At 50.3% G+C, this 27,059-nt stretch overlaps 1 protein-coding gene across 14 annotated transcripts in view; it reads left to right on the top strand.

Moving 5' to 3' along the window:
• WIZ (WIZ zinc finger) overlaps window positions 1-26,906 on the top strand; it is a 165,534-nt gene extending 138,628 nt beyond the window's left edge. For 10 of the 14 annotated variants that reach the window (XM_032775526.2, XM_032775527.2, XM_032775528.2 and 7 more), the window contains 8 exons: window positions 9,746-9,910; window positions 12,968-13,474; window positions 16,721-17,200; window positions 19,036-19,572; window positions 20,112-20,642; window positions 21,913-22,356; window positions 23,246-23,438; window positions 24,042-26,906. In XM_032775526.2, coding sequence (XP_032631417.1) covers window positions 9,746-9,910; window positions 12,968-13,474; window positions 16,721-17,200; window positions 19,036-19,572; window positions 20,112-20,642; window positions 21,913-22,356; window positions 23,246-23,438; window positions 24,042-24,198 — 3,014 coding nt within the window. In that variant the 3' untranslated portion in view covers window positions 24,199-26,906. Of the gene's footprint in view, window positions 1-6,578; window positions 6,718-9,745; window positions 9,911-12,967; window positions 13,475-16,720; window positions 17,201-19,035; window positions 19,573-20,111; window positions 20,643-21,912; window positions 22,357-23,245; window positions 23,439-24,041 lie in introns of those variants that run through there. The other 4 variants (XM_075061014.1, XM_075061018.1, XM_032775534.2 and 1 more) reach the window with 3 other exon arrangements.
• The last annotated feature ends 153 nt before the right edge of the window (window positions 26,907-27,059 follow it).

Consider the following 27,059-nt stretch of genomic DNA (forward strand, 5'->3'; position numbering starts at 1 on the left):
CCTTCACACTCCAGCCCCAGTGAGGAAGCATTATAGGCCACAGCTGGTGGTTCACTTCTTCCCCCACCTGTTTGACAAGACTATAGTAGGAGAAGGAGCAGGGGCTACAGGATGAGACCTCCGACAGAGTCTTCATCTGCATCTGCAACCCCCAGACACTTGGCAAGGTTAAAGCAGGAATTTTGATGGTACGCTCGGAGATGACATGCCAGGACAGTGCTGGGATCCAGGTTCCCCAATTTTTGTAGACCAGTTTTCCCACTTCTATCGGGCGTGGGCCTGTAACACCTCAGATCAATGGGTGCTATGCACGATAGCACTGGGATACACCCTTCAGTTTAGTTGTACCCCTCCCTCCCCATCTCTCTTCAGGGACCTTTCTCATGAGCAGTTTCTAGCCCAGGAGCTGCAGTCTCTCCTAAGGGTAGGTGCAGTGGAGGAGGTTCCACCAGAGCTAAGGGGCCGAGGGTTCTATTCCCTTTATTTCCTAATCTAGAAAGCCAACAGTGGTCTCAGACTGATTCTGGATCTGCAAAACTTCAGCAAATTCATGAAGAAGCTGAAGTTCTGCATGCTCTCCTTGGTCTCCATCATTCCTTCCTTGGATCCGGGGGACTGGAATGCCACCCTCGACTTAAAGGATGCTTATTTCCACATTGCCATCTTTCAGAAACAGAAGATTTTTCAGATTTGTTGTCAACCAGATGCACTACCAATTTATGGTGCTTCTGTTCGGTCTCTCAGTGGCCCCTCACATATTCACAAAATGCTTGGCAGTAGTCACGGCCTTTCTCAAGAAGCAGGGGGTCCAGGTCTATCTCGACAACTGGCTGGGAAAAGGTTGGTCCAGACGTCAGATGGAGGCAGATTCAGTCAATCTTCCAGGATTTGAGTCTGCTCATAAATGCGCAGAAATCCACCTTCTCCCTGGTCCAATGAATTCTATCCTCTGGGGCAATTCTGGACTCAGTACAGGCCAGGGGTTCTCTCCCAGATGCACACTTCCAAGCATTAAAAAGGCTTATAGTGGTTGCACCAGCTAGCAGTTTGCGCAGGAGTCCCTTTCTCGAAACCAAACCATCAGTGTCCCTCATCACAAATGCATCCGCAATGGGATGGGGAGCTCACTTGGGGTCCCTCAAAACTCAGGGCCTCTGGTCTCTGGAAGAGCTCTTGTTACACATCAATGTCAGAGAGCTCAGGGCAGTTCGCCTGGCCTGTCAGCAGGTGCATGTCAGTCCTCGTAGACAACACAACATGAACCATATCAACAGGCAGGGTGTAATGCGCTCCTTTCACCTGTGCCAGGAGGCACTTCATTTATGGGAAATTGCATAGCCCACTTGATTCACCTCAAGGCCTCCTATCTGCTGGGCTCTCAGAATGAGCTAGCAGAGCACCTCAGTAGGGTCTTCTCCAACCATTATGAATGGGTCCATTCATCCAGAGGTCCTAAAAGTAATCTTGTGGAAGTGGGGAACTCCTCAAATAGATCTATTTGCAACCAAGCACAACAAGAAGTGTCTCGAATTCTGCTCCCTCCTGGGCCTAGGATATCTGACAGATACCTTCCTCCTGCCTGGACAGGTCATCTGTTCTATGCATTTCCACCCATTCCTCTCATACGTGAGGTTTTGCTAAGGATCAGATGGGACAGAGCGCAAGTCATCCCGATAACCCCAGCCTGGCCATGACAGCACTGGTTCACTATGCTCATGAACCTGTCAGTGGAAACGCCAATTTGGCTACCTCAGGTTCCAGATTTGATATCCCAGGACCCCACAGCTGCCTGCTTCACCCGAATCTCAAGTCGCTTCACCTCATGGCCTGGAAGCTCCATGACTGAACCCCTCAGAGCTAGCATGCTCCAGTCTGGTTTGAGAAGTTCTTCTAGGAAGCAGAAAGCCATCCACTAGACCTACATATCTCGCAAAGTGGAAAAGGTTCTCCAACACCGAAAGGTGTCTCATTCATGTGGTCATCAGTAGCATTCATTCTGAAGCAGCAAGGGCTATAAGTATCATCAATTAGAGTCCACCTAGCTGCTATTTCAGCATTTAACCTATGAGTGAATGGCCAGTTTGTCTTTGCAAACTCCATTTGTAGTTGTTTTCTGAAGGGGCTGGACAGACTGTACCCCCAGGTACAATGACTAGTTCCATTTAACCTGGTGTTGTCAAGGTTCATGGGTCCTCCATTCGAGCCCTTGGCAACGTGTTCTCTTCCCTGCTTGTCCTAGAAGGTGGTATTCTGTGGGTCCATTACTTCAGCTAGGAGGCTCTTGGAGATTAGGGCCCTTACCTCAGAACCTTCATACACTGTATTCCTCAAGGACAAGGTCCACCTGTGTCCTTATCCATGCTTCCTCCTGAGGGTAGTTTCACAATTCCATAGTAACCAGGACATGTTTCTTCTGTTCTTCTATCTGAAACCACATACCAAGAGCCAGGAGCAGAGACTTCACTCATTAGATGTCAGATGTGCGCTGACAGAAAGAACTAAATCATTTCGGAAAACTACTCAACTGTTTGTGGCGATTGCAGATAGGATGAAAGGCTCTCCAATCTCAGCCCAGAGAATTTCACCATGGATAACCTCTTGTATTCACACGTTATGACCTGGCAAAGGTCCTTGTTCCGGCCCTGATGGCACATTTCACTAGGGCACAGGCATCTTCAGCTGCATTCATGGTATAGGTCCCTATTCAGGACATCTGTAGAGCAGCAAAGTGGTCTTCAGTCCACACTTTTTTGCATCTCACTATGCCATCAGTCAGCAGGCCAGAGATGATGTTGGATTTGACAGAGAGGCGCTATAGGCTGCTTGTCAGTGAACTCCAAACCCACCTCCTACACCTGCTTGGGAGTCACATATATTGGAATGGACATGAGCAAGCGCTTGAAGAAAAAATTGTTACCAACCCTTCCATAACTACTGTTCAATAGGTTTTGGAATGGATATGAGCAACACATATCTTCCTATCCCTCTGTTGGACACCCCGGTAGAGCTCCTAGGGTTCATAGGAGCTGATCTACTCATTACAGGCGAGGGCACGCCTACCAGAGCACTAGTTCCAAAGCTTGTCCAGACAGTACAAAGCAGCTCTCAAATATCAGCTAGACACTACCTCCAACTCCTTGGGCATACGGCTGCAGGCATGTCTGTAATATCTCATGCCAGACTTCACATGTCCAAACGTGGTTCAGCTCGGTCTACAGGACGAACAGTGACAGACTAGACAAACCTCTGTCACTGCCCACCAAAGTTAAACACTTCCTGGACTAGTGGAAAGACCCAGCAAATGTCTGCATGGGGATCTCCTTCTCACAACCTTCTCTATCACTACTTCTCACAACCACTGCATCCCGCATGGGGTAGGGCGCACATCTCAACAATCTTACGACACAAGGTAAGTGGTCATCCACAGACATATCTCTTCACATCAACCTCCTTGAACTCAAAGCAGTCAGGAATGCCTGCACCCACTTCTTTCTGATAATCAGAGGTACACACCCAAGAGTCTTGACAGACAATATAGCATATATGTACTACATAAATTGTTGGGGAGGTGCCAGATTGCCCTCCCTTTGCACAGAAGCACTAAAACTATGGAACTGGTGCATTTCCCACAGTGTCACAATAGCAGCAGCATACTTTCCAGGAGTACTGAACACAATAGCGGACAGTCGCAGCCACAAGTTCCCACACAACCACAAATGTGAGATGAACTCAACAGTACTACACAACATATTCTGACACTGATGGAAAGCAACTATAGCCCTGTTAGCCACTTACCTGACCAAGAAATGTCCATGCTACTGCTCCAGAACAGGCCTTGGACAGCATTTCTTAGGGGATGCTCTCCTTCTATGGGTCAAGGACCTTGTATACACCTTTCTCTGGTTCCCTCTATTATTAAAAGACCTGTTTACAAATTAAAAAAGGGAGAGCAACTGTCTTATTGATTTGCTCCCTCCTGCCTGAGACAAATATGGTACCCTTAGCTGTCACAACTGGCAATGTGTCCACCTATCTCCCTTCAACCCACTCCATGCCTCCTCTTGCAGAACGAGGGATGCACTCTCCACCCCAGCCTACGGACACTGTGACTCGAGGCCGGGTCCTTCATGGTTCCAGCACACAGAAAGATTCTGCTCTGAGGAGGTACAGGAAATGTTACTACACAGTAGGAAATCAGCTACTTGTCATACTTTCCTGCAAAAGTGGACCAGGTTTCAGACTTGGTGTAATTCAAGACAAGTTTCCCTGACTACTTCTACTGTCCCAATGGTCCTAGATTATATACTGACTCTCAAGAAATCAGGACTTTCTCTTAGCTCACTCAAATTTCACCTAGTGACCATAACAGCCTTCCATCAACAAATATAGAGGGATACTCAGTGCTGTCACCCAACTACAAAATGATTCCTCAAGGGTATAGTAAACCTTTCCCCAACCCGGACATCCCACCCCAACATAGAACCTAAACTTAATACGGAAGAGCCTGAGTAAGCCAGCCTTTGAACTCATGGCCCCTTGAGCCAGCATTCTTGGTGGCAATCACCTTGACAAGGAGAATAAGGGAGATAGCAGCATTTATGGCACATCCCCCTCATACGTTATTTTTTGGGGATAAGGTTACTCTCAAACCACACCCAAAGTTCATCCCCAAGGTGACCTTGTCTTTTCACATAAACCAGCTGATTTAATTCCAGACCTTTTACCCTAAGCGTCACTGTGATAACAGGGAGATTACTCTGCACACACTAGACATTAGAAAAGCCTTGGCCTTTTACCTGGACAGGACAAAGGCCTTTAGGAAATCTCCTAAACTTTTCCTCTTCACTGCAGAAAGGTCCAAAGGCAAGTCTAAAGGCACAGCAATATCGTCCCAGACACTCTCCAAATGGGTCTCAAACTATATCAAACACGGTGATCAGGTCACACCACCATACTTCCATCCAGAATCTGCTCACACTCCACTAAGTCAGTTTCCTCCCGTCACCTTCCTCAAGAATGTCCTTATCTCAGACATCTGCAGAGCAGCAACCTGGGCATCTGCACATATCTTCACAGAACACTATGCGGTTACTGAGGACTGCTTCAGTTCCGCAGTATTGTCATCCATAACTGACTCAACTCCAAAGCCTCAGCCGCCCATTAGGGATACTGCTCAGGAGTCAACTACAGTGGAGCACCCATAGGGACACTACTTGAAGAAGAGGAAGTTACTGACCTGGTGCAGTAACGATGATTCTTCGAGATGTATGTCTGTATGGGTGCTCCATGACCCTCCCTCCTCGCCTCTGCTTTGGAGTTCTTGTCAAGGACTCTAGTAGAGAAGAAACTGAGGCGGGTTTGCCTGCGCAGCACTGGTTAGCTGCGGACAGCACAAGTGCGGGCCAAAGGGATACTGCTACCAAAGTTCTCTGAGCAGCAGCACAGGGATGCAAGCGCAGCTACAGTGGAGCACCCATAGGGGGAGAGAGCTTGAAGAACCATTGTTACTGCACAAGGTGAGTAACTTCCTCTTTATGAACTATGTCACAATCACATGTATTTCTTCTGCTGGTGAAGGCAAATCATTATCTCTTTACATTGCACAAGTTAATGAGTGATTAGGAGTTAAGCCTCTTAAGCTGCCTTGTGGTTCAGAATCCAGCAAAGCACCCCTTATGTTCAGGCCATTCTATGGCTTTTAATAAGGGGGCATTGCAGGGTGGGGCACTTTATTTTCCTTGTATTTTATGCATGTCCAAAATGAGCCACTTCTTGACATGTCATGGAGCAATTAATGCTGCAGTGCTTCCTGGGAGCTGTAGTAAGTAGGGGTTGTGCTGGCTATCCCTGTTGTGCTACGTTAGCAGACTGGCATGGGATTTAAAATAATTTCTGACGGCCTGTCCTCTGGGGCTGCTGTGAGGGGGTCTGTCCTTCCCCTTTCCCTCCTTGAGCCTTTCTTGACAATGCAGGCACAAACAGGGGAAGATATATTAGCCATCTATCAACCTCCTGCTGCCAGGCTTTGCTACAAGCTGAGCAGGACCGTCTGCCTCCATTCAGAACCTGCTTCAGGGGAAAGGGACAGGCAGGGAAAAGCTGAGGGGGTGTGAGGAACTAGGGGCAGGAGGGAGCCCTGGGATTTCAGTAACGGGGGAGGTGAGGATGGAGGAACCTGTAGCATAGGCTCAGAGACACTCCCTTGCAGGAGAGAGGCCCAAGTGCCTGCTGGCCGAAGGCAAGGGGGCACTCGGGGTGGCAATCCTGCCCAGGCAGCACAACCAGACATGGCCTTAAGGCCCCTGCCAAGCCCCTGGGGGCCTCCACAGCCTGGGCCTCCGCCTGGGCCTGTAGGCCCTACGCGAGCTCGGCGCTCCTCTGCTGCTGCCTACGTGCGTGGCAAGTGTCTGCGGCTCCCGCCGAGAGGGCTGAGTATCGATTGCTCTGCAGGTGACTGTTCCCATCTGGCTTTGTGGGTTCTGGTTTGGCGGCGGCGGCGGCGGCCGCCTGGGTTAGCTCGGCGCTCGGCTGCCCCGCCTGGCCTGGCGCGGCCCCTGGCTCGGCGCTCGGCTGTTCCGCCTTGTGGCCGCCCTGCATGTGCCGGACCCAAGATGGCGGCCTCCACCTCTTCGCCGCTGAAAGTGACAAAAGCGGCGGCGCCGCCGCGGCCCCGGGAGCGGGACGGGGAGCCTGAGCCGGAGGCGGTGCCTGAGACCGGTGAGGACCCCCCCCTCTCCACCCCCGGGCGCGGGAGCGACCCCACCTAGACGGGGGAGGGGGCCGGAGTGGAGCAGGCCGGACTCCCCCCCCCCCCCGCCCCGGGCGGTGGCTGGTTCGGGTCTGGGTCTCACCGGGTGTCTGAGCTCCTCGGCCCCTTCCGTTGGGGAAGGAGACACACTTCGCTGTAGTCTGTCGTCCCCCGCCGCCCGACAGCCCGTGCTCAGCGTTCCCCGGCTGCCTATCGGGGGGGGGGGGGGCTCTGCTCAGACAGCCTGGGCTTAGCACACTCCCCTGCCCCCCGGGTTCCGTATAGCATCCCCCGCTCCCGCCTGCACTGACAGCCCGGGTTTAGCGCGCTCCCCTGGGGCTCTGCGTAGCACCCCCCCGCCTGCACTGACAGCCCGGGTTTAGCGCGCTCTCCCGCACCGCCTCCCCCTCGTCCTGCCCCCCGCACTGACAGCCCAGGCTCGGCACGCTCCCCTGCCCCCATCCCGGGGGGCTCTGCCCAGGTCAACCGCTACACTGACAGTCTGGGCTCAGTGTGATCCCCAGTTTCCCCAGGGCTCTGCCCAGCCTGTTGCTCCTCTCCCAGACTGACAGCCTGGGCTTGCTTTTGTCCCCCCAATCGCACTCACAGACTAGGTTCACTCACCCTAACTGTGCCTAGTTCATGCAGATACATACATACATAGTGACGACTGGGTTTGCTCCACCTGGGACTGACAAACCAGGCTTGCACACCCCAGCCTCATCACACACACACACTATTAAACCAGGCTCAGTGCATTCCCTGTCCTCATCCTGGGGGCTCTGGTCTGCTTCCCCCCCCCACTGACATGCTGGGCTCACTCAGTTCCGCCCCACCTTCACATTGATGGGCCAAGCTCATTGCCCCCACCTCTGCCTTCTCTTTCACTTCTAGGAGGCTGTGTTGTCCTGCTAAACCCAGAGTTCTGAGTTCAATCCTTGAGGGGGCCATTTGGGGATCTGGGGCAAAAATCTGTCTGGGAATTAGTCCTGCTTTGAGCAGGAGGTGTAGGACTAGATGACCTCCTAAGGACTTTTCCAACCCTGATATTGTATGATTCTTTCATGTTGTTGGATATTATGTATCACCATGAAGCCTAAGCAGTAATCTCAGGGAGCAACATGAATATTTTCCAGCAAGAGCCTGTTAAAAGATACTGTTTTTGAATCCTTTTTTAAAACTCTTGTCCTGTTGTGTCTCCAGCTAGTGAATGAGGCTGAGATATTTCTGCAGAAAGTGACTAGTCCCAGTTTGACCATATGAAACAGAACAGGGGAAACTGGTGTCACCCTCAGAAACTTTCAGAGTTACAGAGACAGCTCTATAGTTAAATTTAACCAAAAGAAAAGGCTTGAGTCACTTCAGTCTGTAAAACTAACTATAAAAACCAAACCTATGTAGCAGTTTACCTTAGCATAACTGAAACAATTAGCCTTTTTCTGCCATATAATAAAGCAGCTAAAGCCCTACCTTGCATTTCCAAACTGACAGCTTCCTGTTTGATTTTTTTAACTATTGTTTAATATTTAAGAGACAAGGGAATAACTTTTATTGGACTAACTTTTGTTGGTGAAAGAACCAGCTTTTGAGCACACACAGGGCGTTTCTTAAGCTCAAAAACTGGTCTCTTTCACCAACAGAAATTGGTCCAATAAAAACATTACCTCACCCACCATGTCTCTCTAATATCCTGGGCTACAAGACTCCAAACAACACATTTAATATTTAAGGCATTTTAAAGAGCAGTGGTTTACTCCCCTGTAGCTGGATACATTGCCACGAATTCCTTTTTGTGTTACAGTGCAGTTTTTCTCTAAACGACCATTAAGTTTTTGTTTTGTTTTATGGCTTCTAGAAATAGGTAAAATAAAAGTGATTTTTATAAACTTCCCACATTTTATTTTGGAGATTTCTTGTTGCCCTGTCTGTTCATGTCATCTTTAATATTTTCTGTCTGCTCCAATTTGGGATTCCACTGATCTCTGTGCCTCTCTCCCATGGTTCCAGGCACCCTTCCATTCAAATACCCCTTCAAAACTTTTTTGATCCAGCTTGCTATCAGTAATCTCAGTTGTGCCACTGGGTGCTTCCCCTAGCCTGCTGGCTCTCAATGAAAATAAAACAAACATTACAAACACAACATAAACAGTCCAACTGTCCGTAATTAATGCTCTCCCAGAAGCAATGTACCAATCCTGTTGTGTTTTCTCTTCCCTTTGGTCTGTTGTTACTTCTTGTGCCTTTAGCCATCTAACCTGGTAATGTAAACACCACTAAGCATAGTTCTTGTGCTATGAACAGTCCTATTGATGTCCTGATAGTAAAAGCTACACATGGTAGGAAGAGTTGGCAGGATTGTAATATCCTCAGGGCCAGGACCTGTTGGCTTGACTGTAAAACTCTATGGACATCAGTGATGCTATGTAAACTAACAACTCACTAGCTACAGAGAAATGGTCAGGGATCCTCTTTTTGTTTTGTGTTGTACGATGCCAGGCTCAGTGGTGTCCTGAGCCATGGCTGAGGCTCATTGGTCCTATCAGTCTAGAGACAAGAATATATGGAATGTGTTTTGCGCTGTATGGCAAATACCATCATTTCATACCACTCTTTGTTCCTTGAGTCACTGCTGATAGCATGGGAAGCTTACACTGAGAATTTCTGTATATTCCAATGCAGTGATGACTTAACCCTCTTTATTTGCATCCGTGAGCTATAGTCCCTAGTCTCTTAATGACCCAGGTCTAAAAGCATCTGTCTACTGTAAACCTACCTATTAAAAACTTGTTTTTCCATTAGTAGATAGTATTGACTGGGATATTTTTTCACTTCCATTCTTGGTGCCTGGCTGATAACATGGAGCTAATGAGTAACTTGTAGGGCATTTTAATCAAATGTGAAATGGTTTAACCTTTCTTCACTGCTCCCCTTGAGTGAGTTTCATTAATGCTTTACTGTTTACAGCTCGGACTGAATGTTTCCTTCTCTCCCTGGCAGTTATGGCCTCTGAGGAGGAAGAAATGGTTGTCATGGAAGTCGGGTCACCACCCATCCCAAAGAAGAGTACTCCAGCCGGGCAATTAGATCAAACTTCAAACAGAATAGGGACCAAACTGTCTCCTGAACCTCCTGGAAACAAGCCAGACTCCCAGGATTCCAAAAGTGAGTACTTTTCAGATTAGGGCTCAACTTCATTCTGTAATTTGGCTCCGTAGCAGCTGGCCTCTCCTGCTTATGGGGAGGCACTTTCCTCAGCTATTTCAGAGGAATCCTGGGAGCCTTGTTATGTTGTTCTTTGTCGCATGTAATTATCATTGGGGGAAAAAAAATAAGCTTTTTTTTTTTTTTCCCCTACGTGAACAAATTATTGTCCAAGTCCATCACTTACAAGGCATCTTGCAGTTATGAACAAGCACACAAGAGTGGCCCTACAGTAGCAAGTCAATGGGTGTGACAAAATGGGAAGATATCTATAAAGGAAGAACTCGATTATGATGATTTATTAGTGATCACATCCATGCCGGTCACTTTCCAAAACTTTAAGAAGGATGGTCTCTGCTCCAAGGTTTAAGAACCAGACAAGGCCTTTATTGGCTTCTGTTCCTGATTATCCAGACCCCACATGCCTGCTTTTATTCCTACCTGTTTGTGATTTAATAGACAGCAAGTCATGTTAAAAATAAATAAAAACTCCTTGCTCTTGGCTGTTTCCCTGTTGCCCAGAATTACGGGGAATTGTCGTTGATGTGGGAAGGTACTTGTAGTTCAAACTTCTTCCATCCTTATAACTTGGCAGAAAGAGATTCTGTGGTGTTAGTCTGCCTTGGGCAACAGGTGGAGTTTTTAAGTAATCTCTCTTAAAATCACTGGATTAGCACCATTGGGCTATTCTATTGCAATCCCTCTTCATTGAAAATTGAGAAAGGAATGGAACGCTGAGAAAGGAATGAAGCTGGCAGGCAGGCCAGGCCTCTGTGCCTGCCTATTCAGTGTGTGGGATGATAGAATGAGAGTTGGTCCTGTTGGAGCAGGGCAGTACTCACATGTTGCTGTGGTGAGGAGTCTTGTTGGCAACTTGCCATGAGCTGAAGGGCTGGCTCTAATATGAATAAATTGGAGGGGACTACTACCACCCCTGTTCTTAATACTCTAGTGTGGCTCTGGAGGCTAGAGGTCCCAGACTACAGCACCTTATTGTGATTAGAGCAGTTATGGACAATTTGCCAAACAACACGCGTTGTGATAGAGCATTGCATGGCGTCTTAGACTATCTGCTCCCCTCTGCTGCCACGCAAGATGGTTCCCATGATACCTTCAGTACCCCAAATGTGGGTTCGTCCAGTACCTTCCATAGCAGATGATACAGCATAAGTAGAAGGTTGCATGATAAGGAAGCTTTTCCTGCTGTCTGTCCTGAATTCTGCCTTTACTGGAAGAGATTGGTTTAGTTACACTCCCAAATAGCTGTGTAAATGATTCCTCTCTGTCCTGGGTGTTGGCACCTTTCAGATGCATCAGGCGAGGTATTTCCAGCAAAGATAAGGAGGTGTTAGTACCGTTATATAAGGCACTGGTGAGACCTCACCTGGAATACTGTGTGCAGTTCTGGTCTCCCATGTTTAAGAAGGATGAATTCAAACTGGAACAGGTTCAGAGACGGGCTACTAGGTGATCTAGGAATGGAAAACCTGCCTTATGAAAGGAGACTCAAAGAGCTTGGCTTGTTTAGCCTGGCCAAAAGAAGGCTCCGGGGGGATATGCTTGCTCTATATAAATATATTCAGGGGATTAACGTTAGGGAGGAGAGGAATTATTTAAGCTTAGTACTAATGTAGACACAAGGACAAATGGGTATTAACTGGACTTAGGAAGTTTAGACTTGAAATTAGACGAAGGTTTCTCCATTAGAGGAGTGAAGTTCTGGAACAGCCTTCCAAGGGAGTAGTGGGGAAAAAGACATATCTGGCTTAAAGACTAAACTTGATAAGTATATGGAGGAGATGATATGATGGGATAGTTTAATTTTGGCAATTGATCGTGGATTATGCAGATAAGTCTGCTCACTGGTCTGTGATGGGATGTTGGATGGATGGGATCTGAGTTACTGCAGAGAATTCTTTCCTTAGTGCTGGCTGGTGAGTCTTGCCCACATGCTCAGGGTTTAACTGATCGCCATATTTGGGGTCGGAAAGGAATTTTCCTCCAGGGCAGATTGGCAGAGGCCCTGGAGGTTTTTCGCCTTCCTCTGCAGCGTGGGGCATGGGTCGCTTGCTGGTGGAATCTCTGCAGCTTGAGGTCTTCAAACCACAATTTGAGGACTTCAATAACTCGGACATAGGTTAGGGGGTTGTATAGAAGTGGATGGGTAGGGTTCTGTGGCTTGCTTTGTGCAGGAGGTCAGACTAGATGATCATATTGATCCCTTCTGACCTATGAGTCTATGAGATGTCTTTAGGCAGGTATGTCCCTTTTCTGTCCTTGTTAAGGCTAACTTAAACAGTCTCAGTCTGTCTGACCTCGTAACTGAGTCTCTCCAGTTTCTTCTCCTTGGTTTCTTCCAGTTTCTGGGTTTGCTGATAATGAGATGCCTAGAAGTGTACACAATGTGCCAGCTCAGTTTGCACCATATCCCTTATTGTAGGTCCCCCTGGGTACCATTTTGAAAAGGAATATGGGTGCTTCTGAAAACATTACCCATGATCCCTGGCCTGAGATTTATAGTATAACTTAGAAACCATACAATGAAAGAATAACAAACTGCAAGGGGAACAGGAGGGCAAGGTGAGCAGCAAAGTTAACAACTGTAATGGAATGGCCCAGATCTGTTGTCCTTTTTCTGCCGTATCACACTGCCTGACTTGTCTGCTTCCCCCTCATCCTCAGCTTCTACCAGTTTATTGCTGGTGGTTGCATTGATAGCCAGAGGCCTTGGTTAGGGCCTTAATGTGCTAGACACTCTACAGACAAGTGGACTGAAGGTAGTCCCTGGCCCCAAGTGCTCACAGTGCAGGGTTCTGATAGGAGGCGACAAGGCAACAGGAAAGATAGCTACGTTTGCATTAGTAGTCTTGGGAGTTAAAGTAGTTTAGAATTGGACTTTGGGATGGGGGGGCTGCTTCCGGGTGCTGAGGACAAGGGCACCTGGCATGAGCTATGCAGGGATTGTGCACTGCATCTTGTGAAACTCTGTGACTTGCTAACAGCTGCTTTTCTTTTCAGCTCAAAACCTCACAACATGCGAGGTCTGTGGCGCCTGCTTTGAAACCCGCAAAGGCTTGTCCAGCCACGCTCGCTCTCACCTTCGGCAGCTGGGCGTGGCAGAGTCCGAGAGCAGTGGAGCGCCCATCGACTTGCTCTATGAACTGATGAAGCAGAAGGGCAAACCTGACAGCAGCCCAATGTCCCCAACACTCAGCAAAAAATCCAGCTCCCCCAAAGAAGGGACAAGCAGCTCCCCACGGCCAGCACTGCTGTCTCTCAGCAAGACAGGCGACCGCTTGCCAGATCCCCCTGTGAACAAAGCGATCAAGTCCCCACCAGGCTTCTCCTCAAAGAGCCTTTCACAACCAGGATCCCCCCTCCTCAAAAAAGTGCCACCCACACTCTCAGGATCTCCCCCTCCGAAACACCCCGAGGACAAGACCCCCAAGTTGCCCCTGAGCCCTCTGCAGAGTTCTCCAAAAGCACAGTGGCCGCAGCCTGAGGAGGAAGGGCCCTTAAATCTAAGTGAGTCTCTTTACCTTTGGTGTTTCCCACTAGATATGTGGCAGGAGAGCTGACTGTGTGGGAACTTGCTGACCAAAACTCGATGCTGCTGGCTTGTTGGGTAACCTTCTATAAGGCATCCCTTCGCTGTCATGTGGGGAGAATGGGTGTGGGGCTTTCCTGTCTTTCAGCCATGGGTGGGACTCAGTGTAGCTGTCAGCAGTTTTCCAGTGAGGTCCCATAGGGGCTGCTGCTGTCTAATCTGGACACGCCTTGCAAACATCCACAGGGCAGTGAGTCCCAACTTGGTCCTGGACTGCATTCCGTGTGGCTTGCTGACAAGCGTGCGGCTCCTTTCCTGTCTCTGGAGGATGAGTGCTAATCATAGCTCATTGTGGGAGGTGATTGTCATCTGTTTCTGATTTAGCTGGTGAGGGTTTCCTTGCTCCTTCTCTCCTCCCCCGCCCAAACAAATCTGGGTAAAGTAAGTGCCTCTGCTACACCTGCAGCTTTCCACTGCTCCCCCAGCTCCTACCACATTTCTCTCCAGCCAGATAAGTGGAGCAGGCTGCCTCCTCAGAGACCCCTGCTGCTTTTGCTCTGTGTTTGTACCAGGGCAGCCAAATTGGTCGTCCATCTTGCTGCTTCTCTCCATGTGTGCAGCAGCCATCTCCCCAGGCCTGTTCTGGGGGCTAAGCAAGTCTATCAGCTGTGCACCCAACCCCACTTATTCCTGGAGGGGAGTCCTGGGGGAGTTCCTAGAGGGCACCCTCCTGTAAGATGCCACTTGCTGCTTTCGAACTTTGTTCCTAGACTCTGTATAACTCTTCCCTGCAGTGCCCTGTGTCTGTTGGGAAGCAAAGGGCATTCTGGGATACAACAGCCAGTCGGGAGGAATCCTAGTCTGAACTAGTTTGCCAACCAACTAGCTTTCCTTTTCTACAACATCTGAGCTGAGACACCCCATAAACCAGACTGAGTCAGTGCAGCAACTGTTCCAACGTGGCGTGGTTGAGTTCTGAGAAGACTCTTCGGTTCTGCATAGAAAGCACAGGTGGATTTTTCTCAGCAGCTCTTGTCCAAACTGGGCTGTAGCAGTTCAGTGTCTGGTAACCCTGAACGAGAGGTGAGGCGTCGGGTGCTGACTGCTTATGGAATTGGCAACTGGAAATAGTCCTAAATACACACAACGAATTACCCACTGTCCTCCAGCACATGCACTCCACTCCTTGCTAGATCTCCTGCGTCAGGGCAGCCCATGGTTTTACACACTGTAAATGCTGCCATATCTAATCTCAGCAGAGTATGGTTTGGAGCCTAACTTCTGTTACTTTTCAAGTAACGTTAGTTTTGATCTGACAGGATTAGACTCAACTTATCTCTCTATGGAGGTGGACCACAGCAGCACAAACTGTTGCGTACTCCCCTTTCCCCAGGGTCCCGGGTATGACCTGCAGCGACCTTCTCTAGCACTAAATGGAGTTTGGCCTCTGTGGCACATCCAGTCCTCACCCTCTGCAGTAAGGTGGCAATCAGTCTTACTTGTGCTGATGTGTCTTGTCATTGTCCATTTGGATCTGGACTTTCACAGACCAGCCATCCTACCCAGGCCCCTGCAGACAAACAGTTCCATGTCCCAGTCCCCCTTTCTATTGTTCATCAAGGTTTGTCATTCCAAATGGGTGACTGACCTTTATGTATCACTTAGTGAACTCTTCCACAGCCTAGTTTGCCTGAACACTAAAGCCCTGAATCCAGGCTGTTTAGATGTGGGTGATTCTGCTGAAAGAAACAGTTGGGAAAGTGACTGTCCGCTTGACATGTTTGACTGTCTCATGCCCTGGCATCCTCATGTCCCAATCTTCCTTAGCCCAGTTATGATGACCAGGCCTAGACTTCCGTTATCCAAGCTACTGAGACAGCAGTGAGCAGTGCTCTCATTGATATTGGGGCCCCTGTGTTAACCTTCACCTACGCTGCTGGGGTCTGGCTGGGCAATTTGGGGAATAGCCATATACCTGAGTGCAGATTTCAAATCAAGAGGCTTGCCATTACCTTGGCATCTTGTGTGCTTGCTTGACATTCATAGACTTGCATGGAAGAGACAGCCACTATAAGCACATATGGCAGTTTTTCTGCAGAAATGTGCATGAATGTTGTGAGCTTGTAATGATCAATGCATCAGTTCTGCATGTGCTCAGTACCAATGTTCCAGTCTTCACTCTTAGTTGTTCAAGTGAGGGCTCTTTCCCTCAGAAAGTCCCAGCCCTCGTTAATCTCTTGGTGCCACCTGTGGGATAGCCTTGCCATGCATACCCTTGGGAAAGTCACCAGCTTCATAAAATGAAATCCCTTTTAAAATCAGATCATGTTTAAAATTAGGTCTGAGATTTTCCTTGCTACTTAGCAGGGATGGGGAAAGAGAATGCTCTGGAGCTGACGGTATTCAGTTCTGTACCAGTGTCAAAGGAGCACAGCTAGCGTGAGGAGCTTGTGTGCCCAATATGGTTTTAAGGGTTGGTATTGCAAAGAACTGGGGCTAGGGAACACCAGGCATTTAGAACTTACACCAAAGCTTTGGTTTTCATGCCATCCTGTCACAAAATATTGGACTTTAAAATCACTCCATTCTGATTTATCTTCTTGCTTTTTCCACGTTAAATCTGACCTGACTGTAGCAGCTGGTACCATTGGGGTCAGCCAAAGCTGAAACTAGAGCCTTATGCCATCTGACACTTTGGCGTTCCAGCTTTCAAATGGTGTAAAGCGCTAATCTCTAAATTTAGCGATTCATGGGATATTGGCTATTGAGGTAATATGGGAAAGACTGCTTAACTGGAGGAGCAACACACAGGTTTTCAGGAACAGTGACATTCTTCAGAGGCTGCTCCTGGGCCAGCGAACACAAAATAAAATGTTGATCCCTGATTACTATGCACAGCCTTTGGCTATCACTTTCTAAAGCTGTTTGGCACATGTAAATGGAGACCCAGAAATGATGGAGAAGTCCTGAAAGTCAAGGTTTCTGATGGAATTCCAGCATAACCATGAGGGAGCAGCAGCAATGCTGCCTGGGCCAGCGTGATAATTTATCTTTCCTTTAGGGCTGCCTGTTTAAAATCTCTAGAGAACGCAGCATATAACCTCTTCACTGGAAAGACAACCCAGGCCACTTGAACCAAGTCCCTTTTGGGTTGTAACTGGTGCTTGAAAGACATTCTCCTCAGTGACCGTATGTATTATGATCGATGTGTTTTCTTTCCGCAGCTGTAGATAGTGACTCGGGCAAAGAAATTGACTGCCAGTTATGTGGTGCCTGGTTTGAAACCAGAAAGGGGTTATCGAGTCATGCTAGAGCCCACCTGAGACACCTGGGAGTGAATGATCCAGATGCTAAAGGCTCTCCAATTGATGTTTTAAATGACCTCATCCAAAGTGAAGACTTCAAAAGCCGTCTTTCCTCTCTCCTCCCTAGTGAGAGAAAATCATTAGTGGAGGCTGGGAGCTCGGACAGACCCAGCCCAAAGAGCACAGCAGCAGCACCTGCAACAGGCATGAAACAACCACCTCCACCAAGGCCTTTGGGCAAACAGCCAGCGATCCTCTCACCTCACTCCCTTCCACCATCCAAGAAACTGAAGCCACAAACCCACAGGTTGTCAGCTGAGGCCAGTCTGCAAAGAAAACAGGGTCTTTCCTCCAGCGCGTACTGGGCTTCAGATGCTGGGATGTCTCCACTCAACCTCTGTAGGTTCTCTCTCATCACTGCCTCCTCTTCCCTCCTCCTCTCCCCCTTGTTTACATTAAGCAAGGCCTGATGCCACTCGCTATCGAGCCTTCACCATTGTTTGGCTAAAGCAGGGAACTGGGCATCAAGACTCCTGGGTTTTGTTCCCAGTGCTGGGATGGAGTATGGCCCAGGGGACTGAGAGTCAGGACTCCTGGGTTCTGTGTCAGGGCAATGACAGAGAATAAATGGCTCTTGGTCGCACACCTTTTTCCTTTTCCCCATAAAGTGCTCTCTCTCACCACTTTCTGAGCCAGCTTCTGTGTCCTTCCTCAGCCAGGCGCACACACCATGTTCCTACCTCAGTCCTGAGTAGATAAAGAGCACAGCCCCTTCCCTTCCAAGGTAACACCAGGCACCTGCTTGGGCACCGTCCATTCAGGAATGAATCCTTGAGTCAAACGGGTTCTGACTGCTTGACCACTCAGATCAGGGAGGGGAGGCCAGGCTGTTTGGTGCTCTCGTGTTGCAGAAAGCCTGTCGCCTTGTGCAGGCTGAGCTCTCTCTCTGCTGCTCGATAGACAGGAACTGCTGCACTTTCTAGGGTACTCGGTGGCCTAACCTGTACAGTTATGTCATGGTGACTCAGTGCCTGGACCCTGCTAGAAAACCCAGTGCTGGGTGTTTTCGTCTTGGGTTGAAATTGCCCTGTCTGTCCTTGGCAGAGGGGGAATCAACCTCGCTTGTCCTTTCATTTCAGGCCAGCATTCATCAGGCCTTTGGCCTGAGTCTGGTCCCCATTCTGGGAGGGGGGTGTCTGTTTCCATTCTCCCCTTGGTGCAGAGAAGGAGGCAGGTTCTGCTTTTGCCTTCAGATGGGGAGGGGTGATCAGTGACTGTGGCTGGTTTGTGCATTCTCTTCTCCATAAACTGGTGATTTAATGCTGACTGGCTGCTAAGCTTTCCCCCTTTCAAGCAGCCTGTAAGACGATGTGTAAGTTGCACCCACTCACCGCTAAGCATTTACCTCCAAGAGATTGCATGGCTCAGACTGCAGCTTGCTTATGGTGGCAAAAAAATTATACTGCATCATGTTACTCCTCTTGCTCCTTCCAAGCACACACTGAGAAATCAGGGTTTCCTGGATCATGCTGCAGGCAGGCAGATCTGCAGAAACCAAGAGGGGATGGGGTTAAGGATACATTGCATTTGAAGGAAGAGTGCTCAGCACTTTGATTAGCCAAAAATGACAAGGACACCATTTGGTTTAGCTGCTTGGTGGACAGCAAGCCAGTGCGCGATACAAGCCTGGGTTCCCGGGCTTCCTGGACAGATCATTCCAGTGTCTGTGGGAAGGAGATTCAAACAAACGTGGAATGTATGTCTTCATCCGGGCTCTAGCATGCCTGCAGGTCCCCTTCCTTTACTCAGCACCCAACACACATAGACACCCACCTCTAAAGCCTTGGGCAAGCAGGACATGCACACAAAGGAAGACACTGAAATGACTATTCTCCCAGGCCTCCTGGATCACAGCTCCTACCAAGGCCTCCAGCCATTCCGGTTGCTGTGTCTAGGCTCAGCAAGAAGGCCTGCTCTCTTCCCTACCATCAAAGCCTGCTCTGTCCTCCCTGCACTGCCCCTGCCTATCGCATTTCCCAAGGATCGTTCGATGGTTTGATTCCTTTCATTGAGTTTGTTCCTGGATCAGCTTTGCCATTGTCTTGACTTCTGGCACGTGGAGTGTTTGCTTTGTGCTGTCTGGTTGGGAGGGGTGAAATTCCTAGTGTCTCAGTGGCATAGGGCTGTGCCTGCCACGTTCTACAGTAAATGCACGTCTCCCCTTCTTGTTTCAGCCTCTGGATCGGAGCCCGTGAGGGATATCAGATGCGAGTTCTGTGGGGAATACTTCGAGAACCGGAAGGGGCTGTCCAGCCATGCTAGGTCCCACCTGCGCCAGATGGGGGTGACCGAGTGGTATGTCAATGGCTCACCCATCGACACGTTGCGGGAGATACTCAAGCGCAGAGCTCAGCCCCGGGGTGGCACCACAAACCCACCAACCTCCGGGCAGAAAGCCATGACCAAGACCGTCATCGGCAGCATGGGATCGCTGGAGCCTCACAGCCCAGGAGAGATTCATGTGCCCTCCATGCCCAAAAAGGTCCAGCAGCCAGGAAGTCCCATGGGACACTCTCCTACCTCCTCCCCTCCCCCAACAGCCAGGAAGATGTTTCCAGGGATGGCTCCTCCCTCTTTTCAGAAGAAACTGAAACAAGACCAAATGAGAATGGAGATCAAGCGAGAGATGATGTCTGGGAGCCTCCACGGTGAGCCCCATCCATCCAACAGGACCTGGTCTCCACGGGAGGAGATGTCCCCCCTGAACCTCTGTAAGTGTGAGCAGCGGCACTCCTGCTAGCATGGTGGGCTGACTTTGACTTTAGTGCTCACCTGCCATAGTAGGCAAGAGCTTGAGGGGGTGGGGAGATCAAATCAGTGTTTGGCCACAGCATGGGACTGGGAGTCAGGACTCCTGGGTACTGTTCCCAGCTCTGCCACTGGCCACTTCGGGCATGTTGTTTCCTGATTTGTTAATTGGAGATCACACTTATCTCTCATAGGGCGGGTGACAATGTTGGTAGCATGGTTTGAGATCCTCAGGTGCCACATTATAGATGCGGCAGAATATTAGCAGCTATGTTTAATCATGTTTAACATGATGTCCCGGTGCCTCCTTGCTACAGAGATGGAGGGCTGCAATAGCAGAGGTATGGCTCACCAGCCTTTGCTGTTAGATCTTCTGTGGCATGCAGGTTGACGGGGGTGGCGGTGCGCCAGTCTGCAATGCCTGGTGAGCCTTCCAGTGGCGTGGGGCTGGATGCTGCCTGCGGATTCTAGGCACTCCCTTCTTTGTCTCTGCTCCCTGCAGCCTCCCGTGCTGACCCCGTGAGGGATATCCGATGTGAGTTCTGTGGGGAGTACTTTGAGAACCGAAAGGGGCTGTCCAGTCATGCCCGGTCCCACCTGCGGCAGATGGGGGTGACCGAGTGGTCTGTCAATGGCTCACCCATTGACACGCTGCGGGAGATCCTCAAGAAGAAGTCCAAGCCCTGTATGATCAAGAAGGAGCCCCATACTTCCAGCATTGAGCCCCCTAAGCCGATGGCAGAGGAAGGTGCAGCCCTCAAGTCCCCTGGGAAAATGCTGCAGGCCATGTCCCTCTCCCCGCTGGGTGGAAGGACGGGGAAGCCCGGCCCCAGTGGTTCCAGCATGAGCCGGGAGATCTCGCTCTCGCCACTCACCAACAAATCCCATGGGGGCTTCCTGACTCCACTGTCCACCAAGCGGCCACTGCAGGAAGATCGTCTTGGGGGCCATGGCGAAGTGAAGCAGAAGACCTACATCCAGACCGAGCTGCCCTTCAAAGCCAAGGCGGCTCATGACAAGCCGGCACACACATGTAAGTGGGGGCAGGGGCAGGCAGAGAGCTGTGCCAGGGCTCCATCGTGGCAGGGGAGACAGGCAAAGAACCCTGCAGGTGCTGTGTCCCTTCACAGAGGGTCCAATGGAGTGCCATGCCAGGGCCCCATCCTATAGGGAGGGATGGGTGGGTGGAGAGCCCTGCTGAGCTGTATCCCAAGGAGAAGGGGACAGGTAGCACTCTGCTGGGGTGTTAACGCTTTCCTTCCCACTTCCCAGCAGAGAGACGTCCTGCTTTGTTGTCTCCTCCATTGCTGTCCCATCCCCAGAAACCAAGAGAGTGTAAAGGGACGGGGAGTCCACTGCTCTGGGTCTCAGATCTGGTGCCACAAACCTGCCATGTCACAAGAGCAACTTGTCTGGTACCAGAGGATGTTCTGGGCCCTTACCCCAGGTACATCTATACTGCAGCTGGGAGGCTGCTTCCCAGCACAGGTAGATGCAGTAGCTCTGCTGAAGCTAGCATGCTAACAATAGCAGTGTAGCTGGGGTAGCATGGGCAATGGCTCGCACTAGCACCTGGATACAAACCTGCCCAGACCACCTGGTATGTATCCAGGTGGCTAGTCAGAGCTGCCCACCTGTGCTATTCCTGGCTATGCTGCTGTTAACAACTAGCCTCAGCAGAGCTAGCACCTGTCTGTCTACCCACGTTGGGAAGTAGCCGCCCAGCTGCAGAGCAGACCAACATCCAGTGGGAGCTGGCTGAACAAGCAGTGAGAAGACCTCAGGGCACAGGCAGCAGGATTTAGTTTAGCCACCTCCCTACCAAGCTTGGCCTGGAAAGCCCCCTGCAGCGCTCAGAGGACTACAAAGACCTTTGCCAGTGGTCTCTGGACACCGTATAGCCAAAATAGCGCAATTCGCTACTGGGTAGCCTGGGCTAGTGGTCTGTGACCCACAGAATGGCCAACAATCAACATGCAGCCCACTCCATCCCACAGCCCTCTGCAGATGCAAAGGATTGTGGGGAGTTGGGTCACAAGACGGTTCCAGCCATTTTGTATGTTACAGACAGTAAGGGGTAAGCTATGGAAATGCTTCCCCCTCACACACACCTCCACCGCCCCAGACAGATCCCGCGAAGGAGGAGGACTGGGGAGAGGGCCATGGAGCAAACAACTCCTTCCTGTTGGATCCTAGCACCCCAGTGTTTCTCTGCTTTCCAGCTGCTGGGAGGTGCCCTGCTGGCTGCCAGCTGCTTCCTAGGCCCTCTGCAAGCTTTCACGTCCTGCTCTCTCTGTCTCCAGCCAGTGAAGCCTGCTGCGAGCTTTGTGGCCTCTACTTCGAGAACCGCAAGGCACTGGCCAGCCATGCTCGGGCTCATCTGCGGCAGTTTGGTGTGACTGAGTGGTGCGTGAATGGCTCACCCATAGAGACGCTGAGCGAATGGATCAAGCACAGGCCCCAGAAGGCCGGAGCCTATCGCAGCTACATCCAGGGGGGCCGGCCCTTTACCAAGAAGTTCCGCAACTCGTCCCACTCACGGGAACAGGACAGCACAGGGAAGAGGCTGCCCCTGGGCCTGCAGCCAGGCACCATGCCCCTCATGAGCAAGAGCCTGGTGGGCGAGATGGGGCACAGTGAACCCAGCAAACTCCTGGATAGGGGCAGTAGTGGGGTTGGCGAGCGGCCCATGGTCACCTCTCCCCTGTCACTGGTGAAGGTGGAGGAGCATCGCCAGAACATCAACAGTGAGTTGGGAACCACCTCTTATTGCCCCTGAACTCACTGCCAAGCAGGAGCATGCAAACACCTTTACCCTGGGGTGTCTCTGGGGATGCTGTGGGCTGGCAAAGCTTGGGAGACCCTTGTCCAGAGCACTGCCCCCAGAGGGGAGGGAAGGATGAGCCCACAGGTGGGCAGTCAGCATCCTGTGTTTCCTGTCCTCTCTTCCCAGCCAATCCACCACATGGTGACACAGTTCCTGTTGGTGAGAGGTGGTGGGATCCATGGGCAGCAAATGAAGCTTCCCCTTGGGATGCTAGCCCCCTGCCATGCCTCTTCTGGCCAAGGCCACACCTCCACTTGTTGCTCTCAGCCCTCCTGTGGCTCCTGGGTGTGGGGACCTGAGAGCTAATCATAGAATATCAGGGTTGGAAGGGACCTCAGGAGGTCATCTAGTCCAGCCCCCTGCTCAAAGCAGGACCAGACCCCAGTCAGCTGGGACCATGATGAAGAGAATTCAAAGCCTGGAGCCTCTTCCTCCCCGCACAATGGCAGAGCTCTGAGTTTGGAGCCCCTCCCCTGTTCTGCCCATGGGCCCGCCCATGGCCCCATGCCATTCCGCCTTGAGGCCGTGGTGGGGGGATATTTTTCCAAGGACTCCAAATTGCCAGAGGCCCCTGGGCACAGGCCCCATGGGTCAGTGCAGTAATCCACCATTGCCTTTCCTCTCCCCCATGCCCCCCAACCATTACTCACCGCCCATGGTGGGATCATACGGCCAGTCCCCTGGGATGGGAAGCAGGGTGAGGGGAAGGGGGGCATCGTGGGCCCTTGCAGCTCAGCGTCAAGCTTGTAGCCTGGGTGACGTGTGCCTGCCAATGGTGCTGTGTTCTGAAGATGCCTCTTCTGTCCTAGAGTTTGAACGAAGACAAGCCAAACCCCCAGAGGCCTCCCTCTCCCGAGAGGAGGAGGCCAGCGACTTCCAGCAGAAAATGGAGGAAGCTCGCCAGCCAGCACCCAGGATGAGACCGGTGCCCTCACTGGTCCCCAGGCCTCCACAGACATCCTTGGTGAAATTTGTGGGTAACATCTACACCCTGAAGTGCAGGTATGTCTACAGAGAGGGATCCATGCTCTCCCATCCGGAGTGCTGGATGGCACCCAGTCCACAGCCCATTCTTCTTGAGGGCATGGACTCCTGGCAGTGACTGTACAGTACATGCAGAGAGACTCCCACCTACATATAGCGTTTCACAGTGATTCCTAATGCCAGCAGCTGTCCCTCAGCCTGCCATCAGTGCCTTTAGTCTTAGAGCCCTTTCAGCCGACAGCCAGTCCTGGCTATGGGACCCATCTTCCTTTAAGGTCCTTCCCAGTATTTGCCTGCTTGGAGTTTAAGGTAACGTTTGGTTTCCAGAAAGGGCCATGTCTGTCTTTTTGTCTGGTGCTGAGATCAGTGGTAACTGCTTCCCCGATACTGGCTTCTCTGGATGCCTGACAGTCAATGCAAAGTCTTGACAGTTAATTAAACAACCTCCTCCAATGCACTGCGCACATCTGCATCCCCTCCCCCCATTTGTTTGCTCCTTAGAGTTGGGCGGCAGTGCCCAGAACGATGGGGTTGGTCCCAACTCGAGCCATAATAGAAATATTCAATGAGCATCTCGTCCAGGGTCTGACATTGTTCCCCTTTCCCCTTCCCTGGGTGCAGGTTCTGCGAGGTGGAGTTCCAGGGGCCTCTCTCCATCCAGGAGGAGTGGGTGCGACATCTCCAGCGACACATCCTGGAAATGAATTTCTCCAAAGCCGACCCCCTGCGCAGCGAGCCAGAGGCCCCCGAGGTGCAGGCCGTAGCTGAGGCTCAGTAACGGAGCCCACTGGCCAGCATCCCTCTGCCCCTCTCTTGTACGAGCACTTTTCCAAAGGAGCACGCTGAAGGACTCTACTGCAGACGGTTACCAAAGGGAGGTAGCTAAATTCTTACTGCTGGGCTCTGCAGCCTCCCAGAGCCCAGCTTCCCCTATACTGACTCACATTGCATGGGAGTGCCCACGTTGAGCACTGCGTGACATAAGACATTCTTCTGGGGGAGACAACCGTTATAGACTGGAGATGGGACCCCATGGGGCTCCCATGAAGCAGGCAAGGAGGCTGCTGCACGGAATCCTGATGGGTGTGAAATGAGACTCATTTTCTCAGCTGGGAATGGGAGGTCCCTGCAAAAGGGGATGAATGTGGGGATCCCTCTTTCCCGCTAATGAATGCAGATTAGTCCAGAGACTTTGGTCCAGGGAGGGGAGTGCGTTTGCTCTGTTGCGATTCAGGTTTCTGTGAGAATTGTGAACGTAACAGTCCATCAGGCCATCTGTAACAAGATAGGGAGAGAGGAGAAAGCAACTCTGTCTGTGATGGTGAATGTTGTTAATTATGTATATGGCCCTAGAGTTAATGTATATTCGATTCCTTAGATGATGATTAATTTAGTTCACGTAGATGTCAGAGTCCATTCTTACTGGGTTGCGCTGCATGTTACCCATCCCCCTCCCTCAGACAATACATCATTGGTCAACTTCATCCCCACACATTAAATGGCAAGTCATGGATTTACTGATCCTCCACCTGTCTCGTAATGTCTACGTTCATTCTTCCCCTCCCCACAACTTCTTGCTGTCCAGTTGTCATCCTAACCATTTCACTTGAGATTGTGCAGTGCCCCGCAGGTTCCTGTTGCTGTTAGCTTCCCGTGGCGGTGACCCAACACTACCAGAGGGGGTAGCTTTAGGCTGCACGCTGCCTTCCTTTCCTTTCTTAGCCTTCGATTGTAGAATCTCTTAAGATCTCTGCAGTGCGACCTCTCGCCCCACCTGTGTGAAGGGTGGGTGCGTAAACTCCTGACTGAGTTCAGGTGTGTAAATACCAGCTAAGTCTATCCCAGGAGGCATGACAGCAGGCATGGGCTTCCAGGGTTCTTTGGGGAAGTGCTGAGTGCTACTAACACTTTTCCTGCCAATTCAGACTCCAAAATAGCAACAGTGGCAGTCGCCAGGTCTCTCCAGGAGAACCTGGACGTTCTCCACACAGCCCTGCTCGCTGTTGCTTTTTATGTCTAGCTGCATAGAACCTCGACTTTTTTAACTCTAGTTTTGTGTAGAAATAACGAGCATTCATTTTTATTTGGAATCCCAAGCTGAGCAGAGCTTGGAGGGAATTTACCTTTTAACTTTTTTCATTGGGCATATTCTGGTTATTAATGTACCTAGGAATATGTAAATTAGATTAAACTTCTCTTCTGGAAACTAAGCCAAGCATCCTACAATGTGTGCATTTATATTATCCAGACAAAAAGGAGAGGGAATCGGATGTTGTTTGCACAAGGGACCATCACAATTTAAGAGGCAAAATTCCTTCTGTGATGCTTTGATAGATAAACCCAGTTGGGAGTTTTCTATGAATTGTTACCGCTTTATTTACTGACCATAATAAGTCAGCTTGGGAAGATTCGCTTTTAGGAATTTCTGCAGATGTTTTTCCAAGTATCTTTAGATTTTTTCACTAGCAGGAAATCTCCTCCACCGCTCCCATTACTGGTTCAGAATGGAATGGCTGCAGAAGACAACTCAAACCAGAGTCAGCAAAACCATGTAACTGTAATTCACATTTCTTCACTGCAGTGACGGGCACCAATTTCAATTCACAAACTCTGATCCTAGAAGTGATCGCTATGACTGATCTATATCCAGCTGTATCCAGAGACAAGAATTTTTTGTAGGAGCTAGATAACAGCAGGTTGTCTAGACAGAGCTAATCTCATAAAAATCAATCATTAAACTGAATCTTTCCACTCACATGGTAACCGAGCTGTCCAGAAGGGAAGGAGTAGCAGTGCCTCTGCCTAGTGCAGGTGTGTGAAGGCAGCCAGCATTGAGGATCCATCCACGGAGACTCTCCGCGAGTTCATGCAACACAAAGCTAAGGCATGTCCACATTGCAAGGAGCTCAGAAACTTATAGAAGGACCTCTAGGAATGCTAGCTTCAGCCTCTATGCATCTCGTCAAGGTCAAGGCCTCCCTCCAGTCATATGGAATAGACCAGAGAATTTCAGCCAGTGACTCCTGTATCTTGTATTTGAGCTGGAGCTTGTATTTTGCTGAGAGCACCTACTATAGGAAACCTCACCTACTGTAGGAAACCATGTCTGTTTTCTCTGCTGCTGCCTCCTGCTCCGTGGGAATGGGTGGGGCAGAAAAAAGTCAGGTCTGATTTCTCTGATCCCCTGTGGAAGCCCTGAGTTGAAGTGAACTGAGCCAACCTCCTAAGGCATTTCCCACCTCCAAGCCATGTGTATGCTTGGAAAAAGGGTGTAATATCCACACAGAGCCAGGGCAAAGGTGAAGTGTTGCCTGGGGGCAGCTGGTCAAAGTGAACCCTTGAGCACGTAACCCCAGAAAGCTTTGTAGCTTACCTCTCTCCCTGCTCCCGGTGTTCCACAGGCCTGGTCCGGCTGCTCTCTTTGGAGAGGGGTGACTTTGGGCCCAGCCGGAGTTTGGATTTGAATAAACTCTTTGGTTACCATTACATTGACCAGTCAGTTGTGTTCTGGGAGGGTTTCATAATTCTCCCTGCTAAGCCCCATTCTCAGAACTCCCCCGGACTTTTGTTAAACACACACCAGGAAGTACAGTGAAAGCCTCTGAAACTGTCTGCTTTGAGTTTTTCTTATTCCCTGTA

Source organism: Chelonoidis abingdonii, chromosome 26 (genome assembly GCF_003597395.2).
Source record: "Chelonoidis abingdonii isolate Lonesome George chromosome 26, CheloAbing_2.0, whole genome shotgun sequence".
Classification (NCBI taxonomy): domain Eukaryota; kingdom Metazoa; phylum Chordata; order Testudines; family Testudinidae; genus Chelonoidis; species Chelonoidis abingdonii.